We start from the raw sequence: 18,047 nt of genomic DNA on the forward strand, positions 1-18,047 counted from the left end.
TTGCATTCTCTGAATTTTAGTTTTTTTTACAATTGTTAGAAAGACATTCACTATACAGGCCAACGGTGGGCTTCCATATTAAACATGTTTGGGAATTTTATTTTATTGCAATTTCATTGCATCTATAGGCTACCACAATTCCATATATGCCAGTCATTTGCAATTTCTATAGCTTAGTTTTCAAGATGACCAAATGTATTTAAAAAATATAAAAAAATTGATCTTAATTCAATAGTAATTAAGCTTATTAATAGTTTTTACGTTAGGTCACGCAAGAAAATGTGAGTGCAGATATGCATGGCACAGTTTTGTCATTATTTCGTGACCAGCAGTGTCACGCTGGGTAAAAGGGCAGTTGCCAGGCAACTCTTTGTTGTCCTCTGGTCGCCTGGTGTTAGCCTGGAGGTGTGGGTCAGTCTGTGTTTGGTCCGGTGCTTGGCAGCTGCTTGTCGTCCTCCGTCTTGCGTGGTTCGAGGGTTCGGGTGATAATAACAGTAACATGGCACTCAGAGGAAATGGAACGCTTATCACGCACAACAACTCGACCTACATCCCACCTTCCTTAATGCCCGGGTGAGCGACGCACCTGCAAAATGGACAGAACCATAAGAATCGAGTTGCCTACGGACAAGTAGGCTTGGATAAAATATGTGTCATAAGTTAATAACATGTTATTTATTTACTTTATCATTTGTAAAGATACTGCGGCTATGTTCCAACTTCAAAGTACTTGTATGGAGACACATTCGGGAATGCCACCATCAAATACTTTCAGGACTTCCGCAGCGGGGCAATGGCCTGCAGCACGATCCCGTACAGCCGCGGTGGGATGTTCCCGTCCATCTTCTCCAACAGCGGGCTCCTAGTGTCGGCCCAGCGGGCTCAGAGCCGCAACAGGACCCTGAACAGTCCCTACTTGCCCCGTTTCAATGTGGACTTCAAACGCCAGGAGACGCTGAAAAGCTTCAGAGAGGTGAGACGGGGATGGGGGTTCTCTATGAGTTGTTTTCAACATACCGATTTGATGCCTCATTTTACATAACATGGTAATCATGAACCGTATTGGTTTGCAGTTCTCTCAGAAACACCGGGAGAGCTATAAGGACAAGACAGGAACACGACTTCCCATCAAACACTTCGTCATCCCAGTGAAAGAGAGCGACAAATACTTCTGGAAGCAGATGTAAGATCTAAAGTTGTGTAGTCAATAAATATTCCTGTAATGTTTTTACATGTACCTTTACGTGCTATTGTGTACAGATGCGTCTAAAACAAAATACTACTGATGCAACAAAAATATTTGTTGGATAGTAGGGCTTAATGAACTTAGACTGTCATAACTGCTTTCAATTTTAGAAAGCACATTGTAGGCTATTGGCAATGGACTTGTTAATGCCTTGTAGTCTGTATGTACTAAATGTATATATTATTCCAAAATAAAACATACTCAACCACACATTACAATTGCCCATCTCTCCACTTATATTTTTCTGAAATGCATTACATGATGTGCCCATCCGAACCTGATACACAATTCGACCAACCACACATCCCAAATGACAAGCGATTAGGCTGCATTTACACAGGCAGCCCAATTCTGATCTTTTTTTTAACCAAATCAGATCAGCTCTGAAAAAGATCGGATGGGAAAATATCTAATGTGATTGGTCAAAAGAGCAATTATTGGGAAAAAAATATCAGAATTGGGCTGCCTGTGTGAGCACAAGCTTTTTCTTAGTTTCACACCCGTTTAAAGACTGACATTAAACATTTGTTCTAAACCTGACACGAACGCTCTCTTAGGACCTTACATCTAACATCACAGGAAACCTGCTAGAACACCGGGTGAAACGCTATCTGAGGAGAAGTTCAATCTCTCTCTGTGTGTGTGTGTCTGTGTGTCTGTGTGTCTGTGTGTCTGTGTGACTGGCAGGGGTATAAACAAGAGATTGTTGAGACAGAACAGTCGATGAGTTTGTGGTGTTATTGCTTTAAAAATTTGATTTGAGGATGGTACACAACTCAATTGCAATTAAATCACAACGTAGAACCTAGGGGGCAGGTTAGAGAGAATAATAGTTGTTCCCATACTGATATTGTGATAACTCCACTTTGATGTCAAGGTAAATTGTTTATCTTGTGTGTTCTGACTAGAAAAAGTGCTGTATTGACTTGTTATCACTGACTTTGTTTAAGGCCTTTTAACTTCTTACTTTCTGCATCCCAAACCTCCCCCACTTCTCCTTCATCCAAATCCAGATAGCTGATGTTCTGAAAGAGCTGCAAAATCTGGACCCCTACAAATCAGCCGGGCTAGACAATCTGGACAATCTCCTTCTAAAATTATCTGCCAAAATTATTGCAACCCCTATTATTAGCCTGTTCAGCCTCTCTTTCGTATCGTCTGAGATTCCCATAGAATTCCCATCCTCTTCGAAGGATGCTGCTACAGACCTATATCTATTCTACCCTGCCATTCTAAGCTCTTTGAAAGCCAAGTCAACAAACAGATTACCGACCATTTCGAATCTCACCGTACCTTCTCTGCTATGCAATCTGGTTTCAGAGCTGGTCATGGGTGCACCTCAGCCACGCTCAAGATCCTAAACGATATCATAACCGCCATCGATAAGAGACATTACTGTGCAGCCGTGTTCGTCAACCTGGCTAAGGCTTTCGACTCTGTCAATCACAACATTCTTATTGGCAGACTCAACAGCCTTGGGTTCTCAAATGATTGCCTCGCTTGGTTCATCAACTACTTCTCCGATAGAGTTCAGTATGTCAAATCGGAAGGCCTGTTGTCCGGACCTCTGGCAGTCTCTATGGAGGTGCCACAGGGTTCAATTCTTGGGCCAACTCTTTTCTCTGTAGACATCAATGATGTCGCTCTCGCTGCTGGTGATTCTTTGATCCACCTCTACACAGACGACACCATTCTGTATACCTCTGGCCCTTCGTTGGACACTGTGTTAACTAACCTCCAGATGAGCTTCAATGCCATACAACTCTCCTCCCGTGGCCGCCAACTGCTCTTGAATGCAAGTAAAACTAAATGCATGCTCTTCAACCGATCACTGCCCGCACCTGCCCGCCCGTCCAGCATCACTACTCTGGACGGTTCTGACTTAGAATATGTGGACAGCTACAAATACCTAGGTGTCTGGTTAGACTGTAAACTCTCCTTCCAGACTCACATTAAACATCTCCAATCCAAAATTAAATCTAGAATCGGCTTCCTATTTCCCAACAAAGCATCCTTCACTCATGCTGCCAAACATACCCTCGTAAAACTGACCATCCTACCGATCCTCGACTTCGGCGATGTCATTTACAAAATAGCCTCCAACACTCTACTCAACAAATTGGATGCAGTCTATCACAGTGCCATCCGTTTTGTCACCAAAACCCCATATACTACACACCACTGCAACCTGTATGATCTCGTTGGCTGGCCCTCGCTTCATACTCGTCGCCAAACCCACTGGCTCCAGGTCATCTACAAGTCTCTGCTAGGTAAAGCCCCGCATTATCTCAGCTCACTGGTCACCATAGCAGCACCCAACCGTAGCACGCGCTCCAGCAGGTATACCTCACTGGTCACCCTCAAAGCCAATTCTTTCTTTGGCCGCCTCTCCTTCCAGTTCTCTGCTGCCAATGACTGGACTGAACTGCAAAAATCTCTCAAGCTGGAGACTCTTACCTCCCTCACTAGCTTTAAGCACCAGCTGTCAGAACAGCTCACAGATCACTGCACCTGTACATAGCTCATCTGTAAATAGCCCATCCAATCTACCTCATCCCCATACTGTATTTATTTATTTATTTATCTTGCTCCTTTGCACCCCAGTATCTCAACTTGCACATTCATCTTCTGCACATCCTATAATTCCAGTGTTTAATTGCTATATTGTAATTACTTTGCCACCATGGCCTATTTATTGCCTTACCTCTCTTATCCTACCTCATTTGCACATGCTGTATATAGATTTTTCAACTGTATTATTGATTGTATGTTTGTTTATTCCATGTGTAACTCTGTGTTGTATGTGTCGAACTGCTTTGCTTTATCTTGGCCAGGTCGCAGTTGCAAATGAGAACTTGTTCTCAACTAGCCTACCTGGTTAAATAAAGGTGAAATAAAACATAAAAAATCCTAAATGGCACCCTAGAATATTCCCTACAGTGCACTACTTTTGACCCCTATGGGTCATGGCCTAAGTAGTGTAACAAATAGGGAATAGGGTGCCATTTGTAACTCAGACTTATTTAATTATAGCTAAACTGCCAATATCATTGTTTAGTCTCCACTAAACATCTGTATAATGAATGTACATGCTGTACAAGCTGAATGAGTATTGCTAACATGGTTGCTGAACACTTTCCTGTTCCCTCCACACCCCTAACAGAGACCAGCCCCCAATGAAGACAACATCAGAGGGGGTCCGTCAGGAACAGGCCCTCCCGTCAGGCATCCAAACGTCTCTGGATGACCGCTTAATGCGGGACGTGTTCATCGAGCGCAGATAGCAATTGTGACCAGCAGAGGGAGGTGTGGGCAAGGCGCAGAGACTCAGAAGGACAATAGGCCAACATAAAGACCAGAGACAGAAGAGACTGGTGTGTGAGTCCGTCTGTCATCAGATAGTTGGACCAAGAGGTCTTATTGCCATTACTAGGTAGGCTAAATTAGTTACTTGGTGCTAAGTGACTGACATGTCTTGACACTGGGCATGTACATAGTCAATGGTAGGCTTCGAGGGGACTCCTATGGTAGGTACACATATAGCTCATCTCTTGGCAGTAGTACTGTAGACTACTTTATCACTGACCTCAACCCAGAGTCTCTCAGAGCGTTCACAGTCAGTCCACTGAGACCCCTATCAGATCACAGCAAAATCACACTCTACTTGTACAGAGCTTTGCTCAAATCATGAGGCATCAAAGCCAAAGGAGCTGAATAATATTAAGAAACACTATAGATGGAAGAAGAGTAGTGTGGAAATCTACCAAAAAACAACTGGGCAACAACAAATTCAATCCCTACCAGAAAACTTCCTGGACAAAATGTTTCACTGTAACAGTGAAGGTGTAATCTTGTCAGTAGAAAACCTAAACAGTATATTTGACCTCTCAGCTTCCCTATCAAATCAAAAAAAATGTAACAAAAAAATTAAGAAAATGAACAACAATGACAAATGTTTTGGTGAAGAATGCAAAAACCTAAGAAAGAAATTGAGAAACCTGTCCAACCAAAAACATAGAGACCCAGAAAACCTGCGTCTAAGCATTCATTATTGTGAATCACAAAAACAATACAGAAAAACACTACGGAAAAAGAAGGAACAGCACGTCAGAAATCAGTTCAACGTAATTGAAGAATCTATAGACTCTAACCACTTCTGGGAAAATTGGAAAACACTAAACAAACAACAACACAGAGAATTTATCTACCCAAAATGGAGATGTAAACCACTTCTCCAATCTTTTTGGCTCTATAACAAAGAACAAACAGCAAAAACATATACATGGTCAAATACGAATCATAGAATCAACTACTAAAGACTACCAGAACCCATTGGATACTCCAATTACCTTGAATGAACTACAGGATTAAAAAAATAAACTCCAACCCAAAAAAGCTGTGGTGTTGATGGTATCCTCAATGAAATGACACTATATACAGAAAACAAATTCCAATTGTCTATACTAAACCTCTTTAACATCCTCCTTAGCTCTGGCATCTACCCCAATATTTGGAACCAAGGACAGATCACCCAAATCCACAAAAGTGGAGACAAATTTGACCCCAATAACTACCGTGGGATATGCGTCAACAGCAAGCTTGGGAAAATCCTTTGCATTATCATTAACAGAAGACTCGTACATTTGACTCGTACAATGAAAACAATGTACTGAGCAAATATCAAATTGGATTTTTACCAAATTATCGTACGACAGACCACATATTCACCCTGCACACCGTAATTGACAAACAAACAAACCGAAACAAAGGCAAAGTCTTCTCATGCTTTGTTGATTTCTAAAAGCCTTCGACTCAATTTGGCATGAGGGTCTGCTACACAAATTGATGGAAAGTGGTGTTGGGGGAAAAACATATGACATTATAATATCCATGTACACAACAAGTGTGCGGTTAAAATAGTCAAAAACACTAACAGCTTAAGCCCCACCCTCTTCAACATTTATATCAATGAATTGGCGAGGGCACTAGAACAGTCTGCAGCACCCGGCCTCACCCTACTAGAATCTGAAGTCAAATATCTACTGTTTGCTGATGATCTGGTGCTTCTGTCGCCAACCAAGAAGGGCCTACAGCAGCACCTAGATCTTCTGCACAGATTCTGCCAGACCTGGGCCCTGACAGTAAATCTCAGTAAGACCAAAATAATGGTGTTCCAAAAAAGGTCCAGTCACCAGGACCACAAATACAAATTCCATCTAGACACCGTTGCCCTAGAACACACAGAAAACTATACATACCGTGGCCTAAATATCAGCGCCACAGGTAACTTCCACAAAGCTGTGAACAATCTGAGAGACAAGGCAAGAAGGGCCTTCTATGCCATCAGAAAGAACATAATATTCGACATATCAATTAGGATCTGGCTAAAAATACTTGAATCAGTTATTGAACCCATTGCCCTTTATGGTTGTGAGGTCTGGGGTCCGCTAACCAACCAAGAATTCACAAAATGGGGCAAACACCAAATTGAGACTCTGCATGCAGAATTCTGCAAAAACATTCTCAGTGTACAACGAAAAACACCAAAGAATGAATGCAGAGCAGAATTAGGCCGATACCCACTAATTATCAAAATCCAGAAAAGAGCCGTTAATAAATTCTACAACCACCTAAAAGGAAGCGATACCCAAACCTTCCATAACAAAGCCATCACCTACAGAGAGATGAACCTGGAGAAGAGTGCCCTAAGCAAGCTGTTCCTGGGGCTCTGTTCACAAACACAACCAGACCCCACAGAGCCCCAGGACAGCAACACAATTAGACCCAACCAAATAATGAGAATACAAAAAGATAATTACTTGACACATTGGAAAGAATTTTTAAAAAACAGAGCAAACTAGAATGCTATTTGGCCCTAAACAGAGAGTACACAGTTGCAGAATACCTGACCACTGTGACTGACCCACAATTAAGGAAACAGATTTAGAGAGCATAGCCTTGCTATTGAGAAAGTTCGCCGTAGGCAGACCTGGCTCTCAAGACAGGCTATGTGCACACTGCCCACAAAATGAGGTGGAAACTGAGCTGCACTTCTTAACCTCCTGCCAAATGTATGACCATATTAGAGACACATATTTCCCTCAGATTACACAGATCCACAAAGAATTCGAAAACAAACCCAATTCTGATAAACTCCCATATCTACTGGATGAAATACCACAGTGTGCCATCACAGCAGCAAGATTTGTGACCTGTTGCCACAAGAAAAGGGCAACCAGTGAATAACAAACACCATTGTAAATACAACCCATATTTATGTTAATTTATTTTCCCTTTTGTACTTTAATCATTTGCACATCATTACAACACTGTATATATACATAACATTACATTTCTGATGTCTTCATTCTAGAGGTCGACCGATTATGATTTTTCAACGCCAATACCGATACCAATGCCGAGGACCCAGATTTTAAGAAAGGCATTGATGTTTATGGTTAGGTACATTCGTGCAACGATTGTGATATTTTCGCCGAATGCGCTTTTGTTAAATCATCCCCCGTTTGGCGAAGTAGGCTGTGATTCAATGATAAATTAACAGGCACCGCATTGATTATATGCATTGCAGACAAGCTAGTTAACCTAGTAATATCATCAACCATGTGTAGTTAACTAGTGATTATGTGAAGATTGATAGTTTTTTATAAGTTTAATGCTAGCTAGCAACTTACCTGGACTCCTTACTGCACTTGCGTAACAGGTGGTCAGCCTGCCACGCAGTTTCCTCATGGAATGCAAAGTAATCGTCCATAATCGGCGTCTAAAAATGTTGATTACCGATTGTTATGAAAACTTGAAATCGGCCCTAACTAATCGGCAATGCCGACTAATCGGTCGGCCTCTACTTCATTATTTTGGAACTTCTATGAGTGTAATGTTTACTGTTTATTTTATTGTTTATTTCACTTTTGTATATTATCTACTTCACTTGCTTTGGCAATGTTAACACATGTTTCCCATGTCAATGAAGCCCCTTGAATTGAATTGAGAGAGAGAGAGAGAGAGAGAGAGAGAGAGAGAGAGAGAGAGAGAGATAGCGAGTGTATCTCGATCAAAGTTAACCTGAAGAGGATGTCTTACTATCTTACAGTATATGTATGTAGGCCTACAGTTCTAGTCTTTGATTGGGGATTGGTCAGGCCAAACTGAAATCACCTATAGGAATGCTTTCACCTTTAAGTTTAGCCAGAATTGTTTTGACCTGACCTTCGGCAGTAAGTCCATCAGAACCCTACTGGTCGAAAGGCTCGGCTGCCATGATGCGAGCAGCGTAGACACGGTATGGGATGCAGTGCATTGGGAATGTATTCAGACCCCTTGACTTTTTCCCCATTTTGTTACGTTACAGCCTTATTCTAAAATGGATTAAATAAATACAAATCCTCACCCATAATGACAAAGCAAAAACAAATTCATGACAAATAGAAAACAGAAATAACTTTTTTACATAAGTATTCAGACCTTTTGCTAAGACACTCGAAATTGAGCTCAGGCGCATCCTGTTTCCATTGATCATCCTTGAGATGTTTCTACAACTTGATTGGAGTCCACCTGTGGCAAATTTTATTAATTTAAAATGATTTGGAAAGGCACACACCTGTCTATATAGTTGACAGTGCATGTCAGAGCAAAAACCAAGCCATAAGGTCGAAGGAATTGTCTATAGAGCTCCGAGACAGGATTGTGTCGAGACACAGAACTGGAGAAGGGTACCAAAACATTTCTGTACCAATGAAGGAAAGATGGAACACAGTGGCCTCCATCATTTTTAAATGGAAGAAGTTTGAAACCAGCAAGACTCTTCCTAGAGCTTGTCGCCCGGACAAACTGAGCAATCGGGGGAGAAGGGCCTTGGTCAGGGAGGTGACCAAGAACCCTCTGGTCACTCTGACAGAGTTCCATAGTTCCTCTGTGGAGATGAGAGAACCTTCCAGAAGGACAACCACCTCTGCAGCACTCCATCAATCAGGCCGTTATGGTAGAGTGGCCAGACGGAAGCCACTCCTCAGTAAAAGGCACATGACCACTCTCTTGGAGTTTGCCAAAAGGCACCTAAAGGACTCAGACCATGAGAAACAAGATTCTCTGGTCTGATGAAACCAAGATTGAACTCTTTGGCGTGAATGCCAAGCATCACGTCAGGAGGAAACCTGGCACTATCCCTACGTTGAAGCATGGTGGTGGCAGCATCATGCTGTGGGGATGTTTTTCGGCGACTGGGAGACTAGTCAGGATCGAGGAAAGATGAACGGAGTAAAGTACAGAGAGATCCTTGATGAAAAACTGCTCCGGAGCACTCAGGACCTCAGTCTGGGGTGAAGGTTCACCTTCCAACAGGACAACGACCCCAAGCACACAGTCAAGACAAGGCAGGAGTGGCTTCGGGACAAGTCTCTGAATGTCCTTGAGCGGCCCAGCCAGAGCCCGGACATGAACCCGATCAAACATCTCTGGAGAGACCTGAAAATAGCTGTGCAGCGATGCTTCCCATCCAAACTAACAGAGCTTGAGAGGATCTGCAGAGAAGAATGGGAAATCTCCCAAACACAGGTGTGCCAAGCTTGTAGCGTCATAGCCAAGAAGGCTTGATGCTGTAATCACTGCCAAAGGTCCTTCAACAAAGTACTAAGTAAAGGGTTTGAATTCTTATGTAAATGTGATATTTCAGTTGTTGTTTTTTTAATGCATTTTCAAAAATGTCTAAAACCTATTTTTGCTTTGTCATTATGGGGTATTGTGTGTAGATTTATGAGGGAAAAAAACAATTTAATACATTTTAGAATAAGGCTATAACGTAACAACATTTTTAAAAAGTCAAGGGGTCAGAATACTTTCTGAATGCACAGTATGGGTTGAGAACATATGTCAATCCAGGGATGGAAAATGTTGCTGTACTCCTAATTATCCCATTATCCCAACTGAGAAATCGGGAAGATTGAAATACTGCTCAAATTAATTAAGCTTCCTTTTTTGTCCTCATGCTATGTAGCAGAAGCCACAGCAGCCATTTTGGAATGGCACGTAGAAATTCACGTTGAACATCAACGGATAATCAGCCAATCAGGTTCCTTTGTTGTTCAACAAAACAATTCTGACTACTTTACAGATGTAGGATCTTAATTTGATCACTCTTTTGTTTCTGAGAATTTTCCTGTACAGCAGGAAATGCAAACATGTATTGTATTTGAGGTTTAAAAAGCTTCTAAAGTTTGTAATTTCCACTTTAAAATGTCAGACTTGATTTGCCCTAAGGGAAAATGTATCAACCCCTACAAAAAAATATCTAATCATTTTAATCCACATAATAATTCACATTTGCTGTTGCTGCAAGATTATTTTCCTGCTGAAGCAAACTGGCTCAAATTAAGATCCTACATCTGTAAGCTATGACCTTAGTTGAACTGCCATTGGCCCAATGTGGACCAGTCCAGCAACACTGCCGGGAAACAGTCTGTTGTCTGTTTGTATTTTGTGTCTCTATGATCCTGCATATACAAACCCATCCAAAATCATTAGTCCCTTGTGTATATCAAATGACTTCAATCCAAATCTTACACATGCTAGCTATAGATTTCATGCATTAATTGATGTTCCTTGCCTTGGTCTTTCAGTTTAGTGAAAACATTGGCGCCATAATTTATAGTCTCTTTATTTTCTATGTCTTCAATGACTGTTTGATAAACACAGTTTTGTATGTGCGTATCACAGTCACCGGGAGGAATGCTTGTCCTTCTCCAAGGGAACAGTAAAACAAAATCAACTGAGAAGAGAAAACCTGAGCATGGCCATTCCGGGGCCACAAGTCAAACGGCAGATGTTACCAGATAGGCCAGCCTAGACTTTTTTGAAGAGCTTTATTTATTACCTTTGCACTGTTTTGGAGGGCAAAGCATTCTCATCTCTGCCCTCACAGGACACAGTGAACTAATGTGAACCTTTGTAAAAACACCAGAGTGGTATACTACAAAGCAGGATCAATGAGAAAACCAGCTAACTTTGATAAACACTCAGAAATAAAAAGAGTTGGTGGTGCATTCATGAACCTAGACTTGAATATTGGTTATTTGTTGAAACAAGTTATTCAATACATACCCATTTTAAGCATATATTCCTGAACATTAAGTTATTTCTGAACACTGAAGCATTACAGCTGGCTAACTCATTGATCCTGCTTTGTAGTATACCCCTCAGGTGATTTCCTTTTACCAAAGTGTAGGTCCTTGTTAAACTTAAAGCTAGAATCCTTAATTGAAACATTAACAAAGCGTCACCACACCTCGGTTTAGGTAAAAAGCTGAGGGAGGGGCCAGGTAAAATTGTACCACTCTCAAATTCGTTGACAGAGCTATGGATACAAGGACTGATCATCTATTAGATACAAATGTGAGTGCTCATGGCTAGAAGGGATCCAGCTTTTGTCAAATTAACTCAAAAGTATAATTTGTTTGAATTTTCACTAACCCTAACAATTTCCTAACCTTAACCTAATTATCCTAACCTGCTACGTAAATGTTCCTAACCTGCTGCATAAGTTTTCCTAACCTGCTATGCAAAGTCAAATCTGACCTTAATTTTACAAAAGCTTCTAGCCATGACCAATTTATACATTCTACATATTCCCCAATAAGAAGGGTCTCCTGGTTCCCACCCTGTAGTGGTGTAAAGTACTTAAGAAAAATACTTGAGAGCACTACTTAAGTTGCTTTTGGGGGTATCTGTACTTTACTTTACTATTTATATTTTTGACAACTTTTACTTTTAATTAAAAGTTCAAGTTTTGTACTTTCTACTCCATAGATTTTCCCCGACACCCAAACTATATTTTATCAATTACGTTTACTTTTGATAGTTAAGTATATTTAAAAACAAATTATTTTAGACTTTTACTCAATTAGGATTTTACTGAGTGACTTTCACTTTTACTTGAGCCATTTTCTATTAAGGTATCTTTACTTTTACAAGTATGACAATTGGGTACTTTTTCCACCACTACTACCCTGTCACATGCAACGCTTTTTTTCTCTCCCAAAAAAAACCCTGGTTGACTGCGAGAATTTGGATATAACAAAACACAGAGTCCTCTATCATTCTCTATGGTCCCACCTGCTGTGATTCATCTTCGAATCTGCGTGCGCAATTGACTGTGGATCCCATCCCTCCATCCCGGTGCAACTCTCGGCCAGTCCCGCTTTTCCCCGGAAGAGGGTGACAGACTACGGGGAACAGAACGCCAACATTCTGTCCCCCTCTCCCAGCCCATGGCAGCCCTCTCGCTCCCTATACTACTTCTCTCTCCCTCCTCTCTACCTCTGTTGCGCTGCACCGTAGGACTAGCGCACTATACTCACTATGGCATCCACCGCAGCACGGACTCTCTTAGTGCTTTTCGTTACCTTCTGTGCATCGAGTCAAGGTAACATCACCCATTTAATTTTTTGGGTCAGAACAGATGCATGCATGGTTTCAATTGTTTCTCACTTAGTGAAGTGGCACTTTATTGATAGATTTTATGGCTGGGATTGGTGGAGTTGGGCTATAGCCCAATCAATAATAAATTGGTTATTTGATTACCCCCTCGTTATAGTATATCCAATTCCCAATTGTTTTTGTTGATTTGTTTTATATCATAGACTACGTCAAGACACCAATAGCTTCTTATTGAGCTGCTACCACATGGTACATAAATTATAATGACCACATTGCATTGCAGGAGAAAGTGATTTCAATTGTGATGTTCTTTCTTTTGGATTACTTTCATGAAAACAAATGCTATTGTTCTGGTGTGTGTGTGTGTGCATGCGCGCATGTGTGTGAGAGAGAGAGAGAATAATCTTAACAAATCTTCTGGTTTGTGTTTCATAAACAAATTATGCAAAAGTTTCGGGAAAATATGTTATTTTGGGCACTTATTCTGAAAAAAAAATGCGTAACAGTTTGCAGATGGGGGAAAAAACATACCAGTCGAAGTGAACAATAATGATGAATTTGGACCTTGAAACTGTCTTTCATCGTTTCTGGTCTGGAAGGAAAATGTGATGTTGTCTTGTGAGCGCAGCAGTCATGGAATATGTTCTTACCTCATAGGCACACACAGAAGTAGCTTTGCTCTATAATAAAAATAAGATGACAAATATTCGATCATGATTAAAACCAATCACAACCAACCGAAAATATGAAGAAAAAAAGGCTTTGATTTCTAAAGGGATGCTACGGTGCCAAAACGGGGATCCAACTTGGCACCGGTAGCAGCTCCATGATGGACCGGCTTTCAACTCTGACAATCTCACAGAGAGAGGGGGAAGGAGGAGGTGGTTGACTTTCTCGCAAAGTTTCTGTCAATTTTGCTCCTGCTGCATCTAGGTGTCACTAGCATCCACTTATTATCACATCCACTGGTCTTGTTGCGCGCTGTGAAACCCAGCTTCTATGCGTTAGAGCTCCCCAAACACCCCTCTCACTGCCGCTGAGCTTAAAGCACAACAGGTGTTGCTCAGGTTCTTTTGTTACGAGGGGATAGGAGAATAGGTCAACACACAGGGTGCGTTTGTAAATTCACTCTGGTTATCTACTCCGATTTCAGAGCACTCTCGTCGGAGTGTGCCAGAGTGCAGAATAACTGATGCTTTTACGAACAATCAACACCCTTTGAATACGATCCCTGTCAGTAAACGTTGGCAAAGAAAACGTTATTGAATTGTTACCAGCAGCACATTTACAGTCACTAGATAACAGGAAAACAGCCTAACCAGCTCTGCTAGGGTGAGTAAAATGGTCAGGGTGAGGTGTTGTCTCATTTGTGTCTGGAAGTAGCTAGCTAGATAGCCAACGTTAGCCAGTTAGCTTGGGTGCTTGACTGCCGTTGTGAGGTCAGAATGCTTGGATCAACCCTCCTCCTTGGCCAGAGCGTCCAGTGTGCGCTCTGAACGCAAGGAGTGCGAAATACTCTGAATTTATGAACGGACAATTTGACAACGCTCTGAATTGAAGAACGCCCAGAGAGCACTCTGAGGGCATTCTGGCACTCCAGAGTGAATTTATGAACACACCCATATTTGTGCACATAGTATTAGGAATTAGGATACTAATACTAATATTTTTTAAAGGATCTCTATTGTTGTACTGCGTACTAACTGGAATGATGAACATCAGGGTGGACAGAGGCATGGAATATCCATCTCAAGAGACCTAACGTCCCTTGAGCACACCCCCTAACAATCACTCTAGTCCTTAGAAGGACTATTCAATTTGACAGATAAGTGGAAAATATGCTAACAATATGTGAGACAAATTTTAAGCAAAATCATTTAGCAGACTGAAAGATTATCCAGCATTTTGAACTTTCAGACAGGAAGCTCCCCCTGGGCAGGTTGGGGGGGACAGATGCAGGTTACAGTTTACTGCTTCACTGGGTTCTCATCATCATATTAGCTCAGTGAAGTGTAAAATGGAGATAGCACCTTTAAGAGGCAGATAGAGACTGCAATGATCCACAGACAGCACAGATGTTTTAGACGCTACAGAGCAGGGTTTGTGAAATCGATTTGGAGCCACACTCACACTTGCTGTGAGAGGACCTGCTTCCCAACAGAGGAAAGAAAAGGTCTGAGTGAAGAAAATACAAAAGGCTTGAGTTTTGGAGAAGAACATCTGGCTAATCTCTGTTGAGCTGACTTAGCTGCCAGCCTGCCACGTTATAATAACCCTCTCTTCTCCCTTGCCCCTTTCCCCCATTTCTCCTCTCTCCATCTCTACATATCTTTTCATATCTTTCCATCTCTCTTTAAATTCTTCTCTCTCTGTCTCACTTTCTTATTTCCAATTCCCATCTTTACTCTCTCTCTCTCTCTCTCTCTCTCTCTCTCTCTCTCTCTCTCTCTCTCTCTCTCTCTCTCTCTCTCTCTCTCTCTCTCTCTCTCTCTCTCTCTCTCTCTCTCTCTCTCTCTCTCTCTCTCTCTCTCTCTCTCTCAGACAGTTCATGCTCAGTGATTGAGTTCATCATTCTGAGTCTACAAACATAGCTGCTGTTTGTTGTGGCTTTGTCCTTTTCTTGTCCACTGCTTCTCCCAATAAATAAATGACATAAAATCAATGACCTCCATCGAAACATGTTATCTACTAGTTATCTAGTGAAAAGTTATTTATATCAATTGTTACACAAAGGCCCAATAAATACTAACTACAGCTATCAATATATCCTAACCTGGTTAACAGTCTATTATACACTATATATACAAAAGTATGTGGACACCTGTTCAAATGACTGGAGTTGGCTATTTCAGCCACAGGTGTATCAAATCTAGTACACAGTCATTCAGTCTCCAAAGACAAACATTGGCAAACAGTGACTTTCAACATGGCAACATCATAGGATGTCACCTTTCCAAAAAGTCAGTCCATAAAATGTCTGCCCTGGTAGAGTTGCCCCGGTCAACTGTAAGCAGTTATTGTGAAGTAGAAACATCTAGGAGCAACAATGGAAGTGGTAGGCCACACAAGCTCACAGACCATCTGACAGTCAGATGAACAAATCTGGGTTTGGTGGATGCCAGGAGAATGCTACCTTCGCCAATGCATAGTGCCAACTGTAAAGTTTGGTGGAGGAGGAATAATGGTCTGGGACGGTTTTTTACAGTTTGGGTTAGGCCCCTTAGTTCCAGTGAAGGGAAATGTTAACACTACAGCATATAATGAAATTCTAGACAATTCTGTGCTTCCAACTTTGTTGCAACAGTTTGGGGAAGGCCCTTTCCTGTTTCAGCATGACAATGCCCCCATGCACAAAGCGATGTCCATACAGAAATGGTTTGTCGAGATCGGTGTTGAAGAACTGCACAGAGCCCTGACCTCAACCCCATCAACAAATGTTGGGATGAATTGGAACACTGACTGCGAGCCAGGACCAACTCCAAATTAATGCCCATGATTTTGGAATGAGATGTTCTACTAGCAGGTGATTTTAGAATGAGATGTTCTACTAGCAGGTGATTTTAGAATGAGATGTTCTACTAGCAGGTGATTTTAGAATGAGATGTTCTACTAGCAGGTGATTTTAGAATGAGATGTTCCACTAGCAGGTGTTTTTAGAATGAGATGTTCTACTAGCAGGTGTTTTTAGAATGAGATGTTCCACTAGCAGGTGTTTTTAGAATGAGATGTTCTACTAGCAGGTGTTTTTAGAATGAGATGTTCTACTAGCAGGTGATTTTTAGAATGAGATGTTCCACTAGCAGGTGTTTTTAGAATGAGATGTTCTACTAGCAGGTGTTTTTAGAATGATATGTTCTACTAGCAGGTGTTTTTAGAATGAGATGTTCTACTAGCAGGTGATTTTAGAATGAGATGTTCTACTAGCAGGTGATTTTAGAATGAGATGTTCCACTAGCAGGTGTTTTTAGAATGAGATGTTCCACTAGCAGGTGTTTTTAGAATGAGATGTTCTACTAGCAGGTGTTTTTAGAATGAGATGTTCTACTAGCAGGTGATTTTAGAATGATATGTTCTACTAGCAGGTGATTTTAGAATGAGATGTTCCACTAGCAGGTGTTTTTAGAATGAGATGTTCCACTAGCAGGTGTTTTTAGAATGAGATGTTCTACTAGCAGGTGTTTTTAGAATGAGATGTTCTACTAGCAGGTGATTTTTAGAATGAGATGTTCCACTAGCAGGTGTTTTTAGAATGAGATGTTCCACTAGCAGGTGTTTTTAGAATGAGATGTTCTACTAGCAGGTGATTTTAGAATGAGATGTTCCACTAGCAGGTGTTTTTAGAATGAGATGTTCCACTAGCAGGTGTTTTTAGAATGAGATGTTCCACTAGCAGGTGTTTTTAGAATGAGATGTTCTACTAGCAGGTGTTTTTAGAATGATATGTTCTACTAGCAGGTGTTTTTAGAATGAGATGTTCTACTAGCAGGTGATTTTAGAATGAGATGTTCTACTAGCAGGTGATTTTAGAATGAGATGTTCTACTAGCAGGTGATTTTAGAATGAGATGTTCCACTAGCAGGTGTTTTTAGAATGAGATGTTCTACTAGCAGGTGTTTTTAGAATGATATGTTCTACTAGCAGGTGATTTTAGAATGAGATGTACTACTAGCAGGTGTTTTTAGAATGAGATGTTCCACTAGCAGGTGTTTTTAGAATGAGATGTTCTACTAGCAGATGATTTTAGAATGAGATGTTCTACTAGCAGGTGTTTTTAGAATGAGATGTTCTACTAGCAGGTGATTTTAGAATGAGATGTTCCACTAGCAGGTGTTTTTAGAATGAGATGTTCTACTAGCAGGTGTTTTTAGAATGAGATGTTCTACTAGCAGGTGATTTTAGAATGAGATGTTCTACTAGCAGGTGATTTTAGAATGAGATGTTCTACTAGCAGGTGATTTTAGAATGAGATGTTCTACTAGCAGGTGATTTTAGAATGAGATGTTCCACTAGCAGGTGTTTTTAGAATGAGATGTTCTACTAGCAGGTGATTTTAGAATGAGATGTTCCACTAGCAGGTGTTTTTAGAATGAGATGTTCTACTAGCAGGTGTTTTTAGAATGAGATGTTCTACTAGCAGGTGTTTTTAGAATGAGATGTTCTACTAGCAGGTGTTTTTAGAATGAGATGTTCTACTAGCAGGTGTTTTTAGAATGAGATGTTCTACTAGCAGGTGTTTTTAGAATGAGATGTTCTACTAGCAGGTGTTTTTAGAATGAGATGTTCTACTAGCAGGTGTTTTTAGAATGAGATGTTCTACTAGCAGGTGTTTTTAGAATGATATGTTCTACTAGCA

At 41.0% G+C, this 18,047-nt stretch overlaps 1 protein-coding gene across 1 annotated transcript; it reads left to right on the forward strand.

The window, feature by feature from the left end:
- Positions 1-324: 324 nt before the first annotated feature.
- cimip2c (ciliary microtubule inner protein 2C) lies at positions 325-1,461 on the forward strand. Its single transcript, XM_071412993.1, has 3 exons — positions 325-573; positions 700-973; positions 1,074-1,461. The coding sequence occupies exons 1-3, from the start codon at positions 500-502 to the stop codon at positions 1,185-1,187; spliced, it is 462 nt and encodes a 153-aa protein (XP_071269094.1). The 5' UTR covers positions 325-499; the 3' UTR covers positions 1,188-1,461.
- The last annotated feature ends 16,586 nt before the right edge of the window (positions 1,462-18,047 follow it).

This window comes from Salvelinus alpinus, chromosome 8 (genome assembly GCF_045679555.1).
Source record: "Salvelinus alpinus chromosome 8, SLU_Salpinus.1, whole genome shotgun sequence".
In the NCBI taxonomy this organism is placed as follows: Eukaryota; Metazoa; Chordata; class Actinopteri; order Salmoniformes; family Salmonidae; genus Salvelinus; species Salvelinus alpinus.

What these genes read in the sequence shown, in the direction of transcription:
- cimip2c (XM_071412993.1), top strand. Translation starts at nt 500, where the DNA reads ATGGCACTCAGAGGAAATGGAACGCTTATCACGCACAACAACTCGACC. An exon ending in CCACCTTCCTTAATGCCCGG is followed by an intron (nt 574 to 699) that starts GTGAGCGACGCA and finishes TCATTTGTAAAG; the next exon opens with ATACTGCGGCTATGTTCCAA. An exon ending in CGCTGAAAAGCTTCAGAGAG is followed by an intron (nt 974 to 1,073) that starts GTGAGACGGGGA and finishes ATTGGTTTGCAG; the next exon opens with TTCTCTCAGAAACACCGGGA.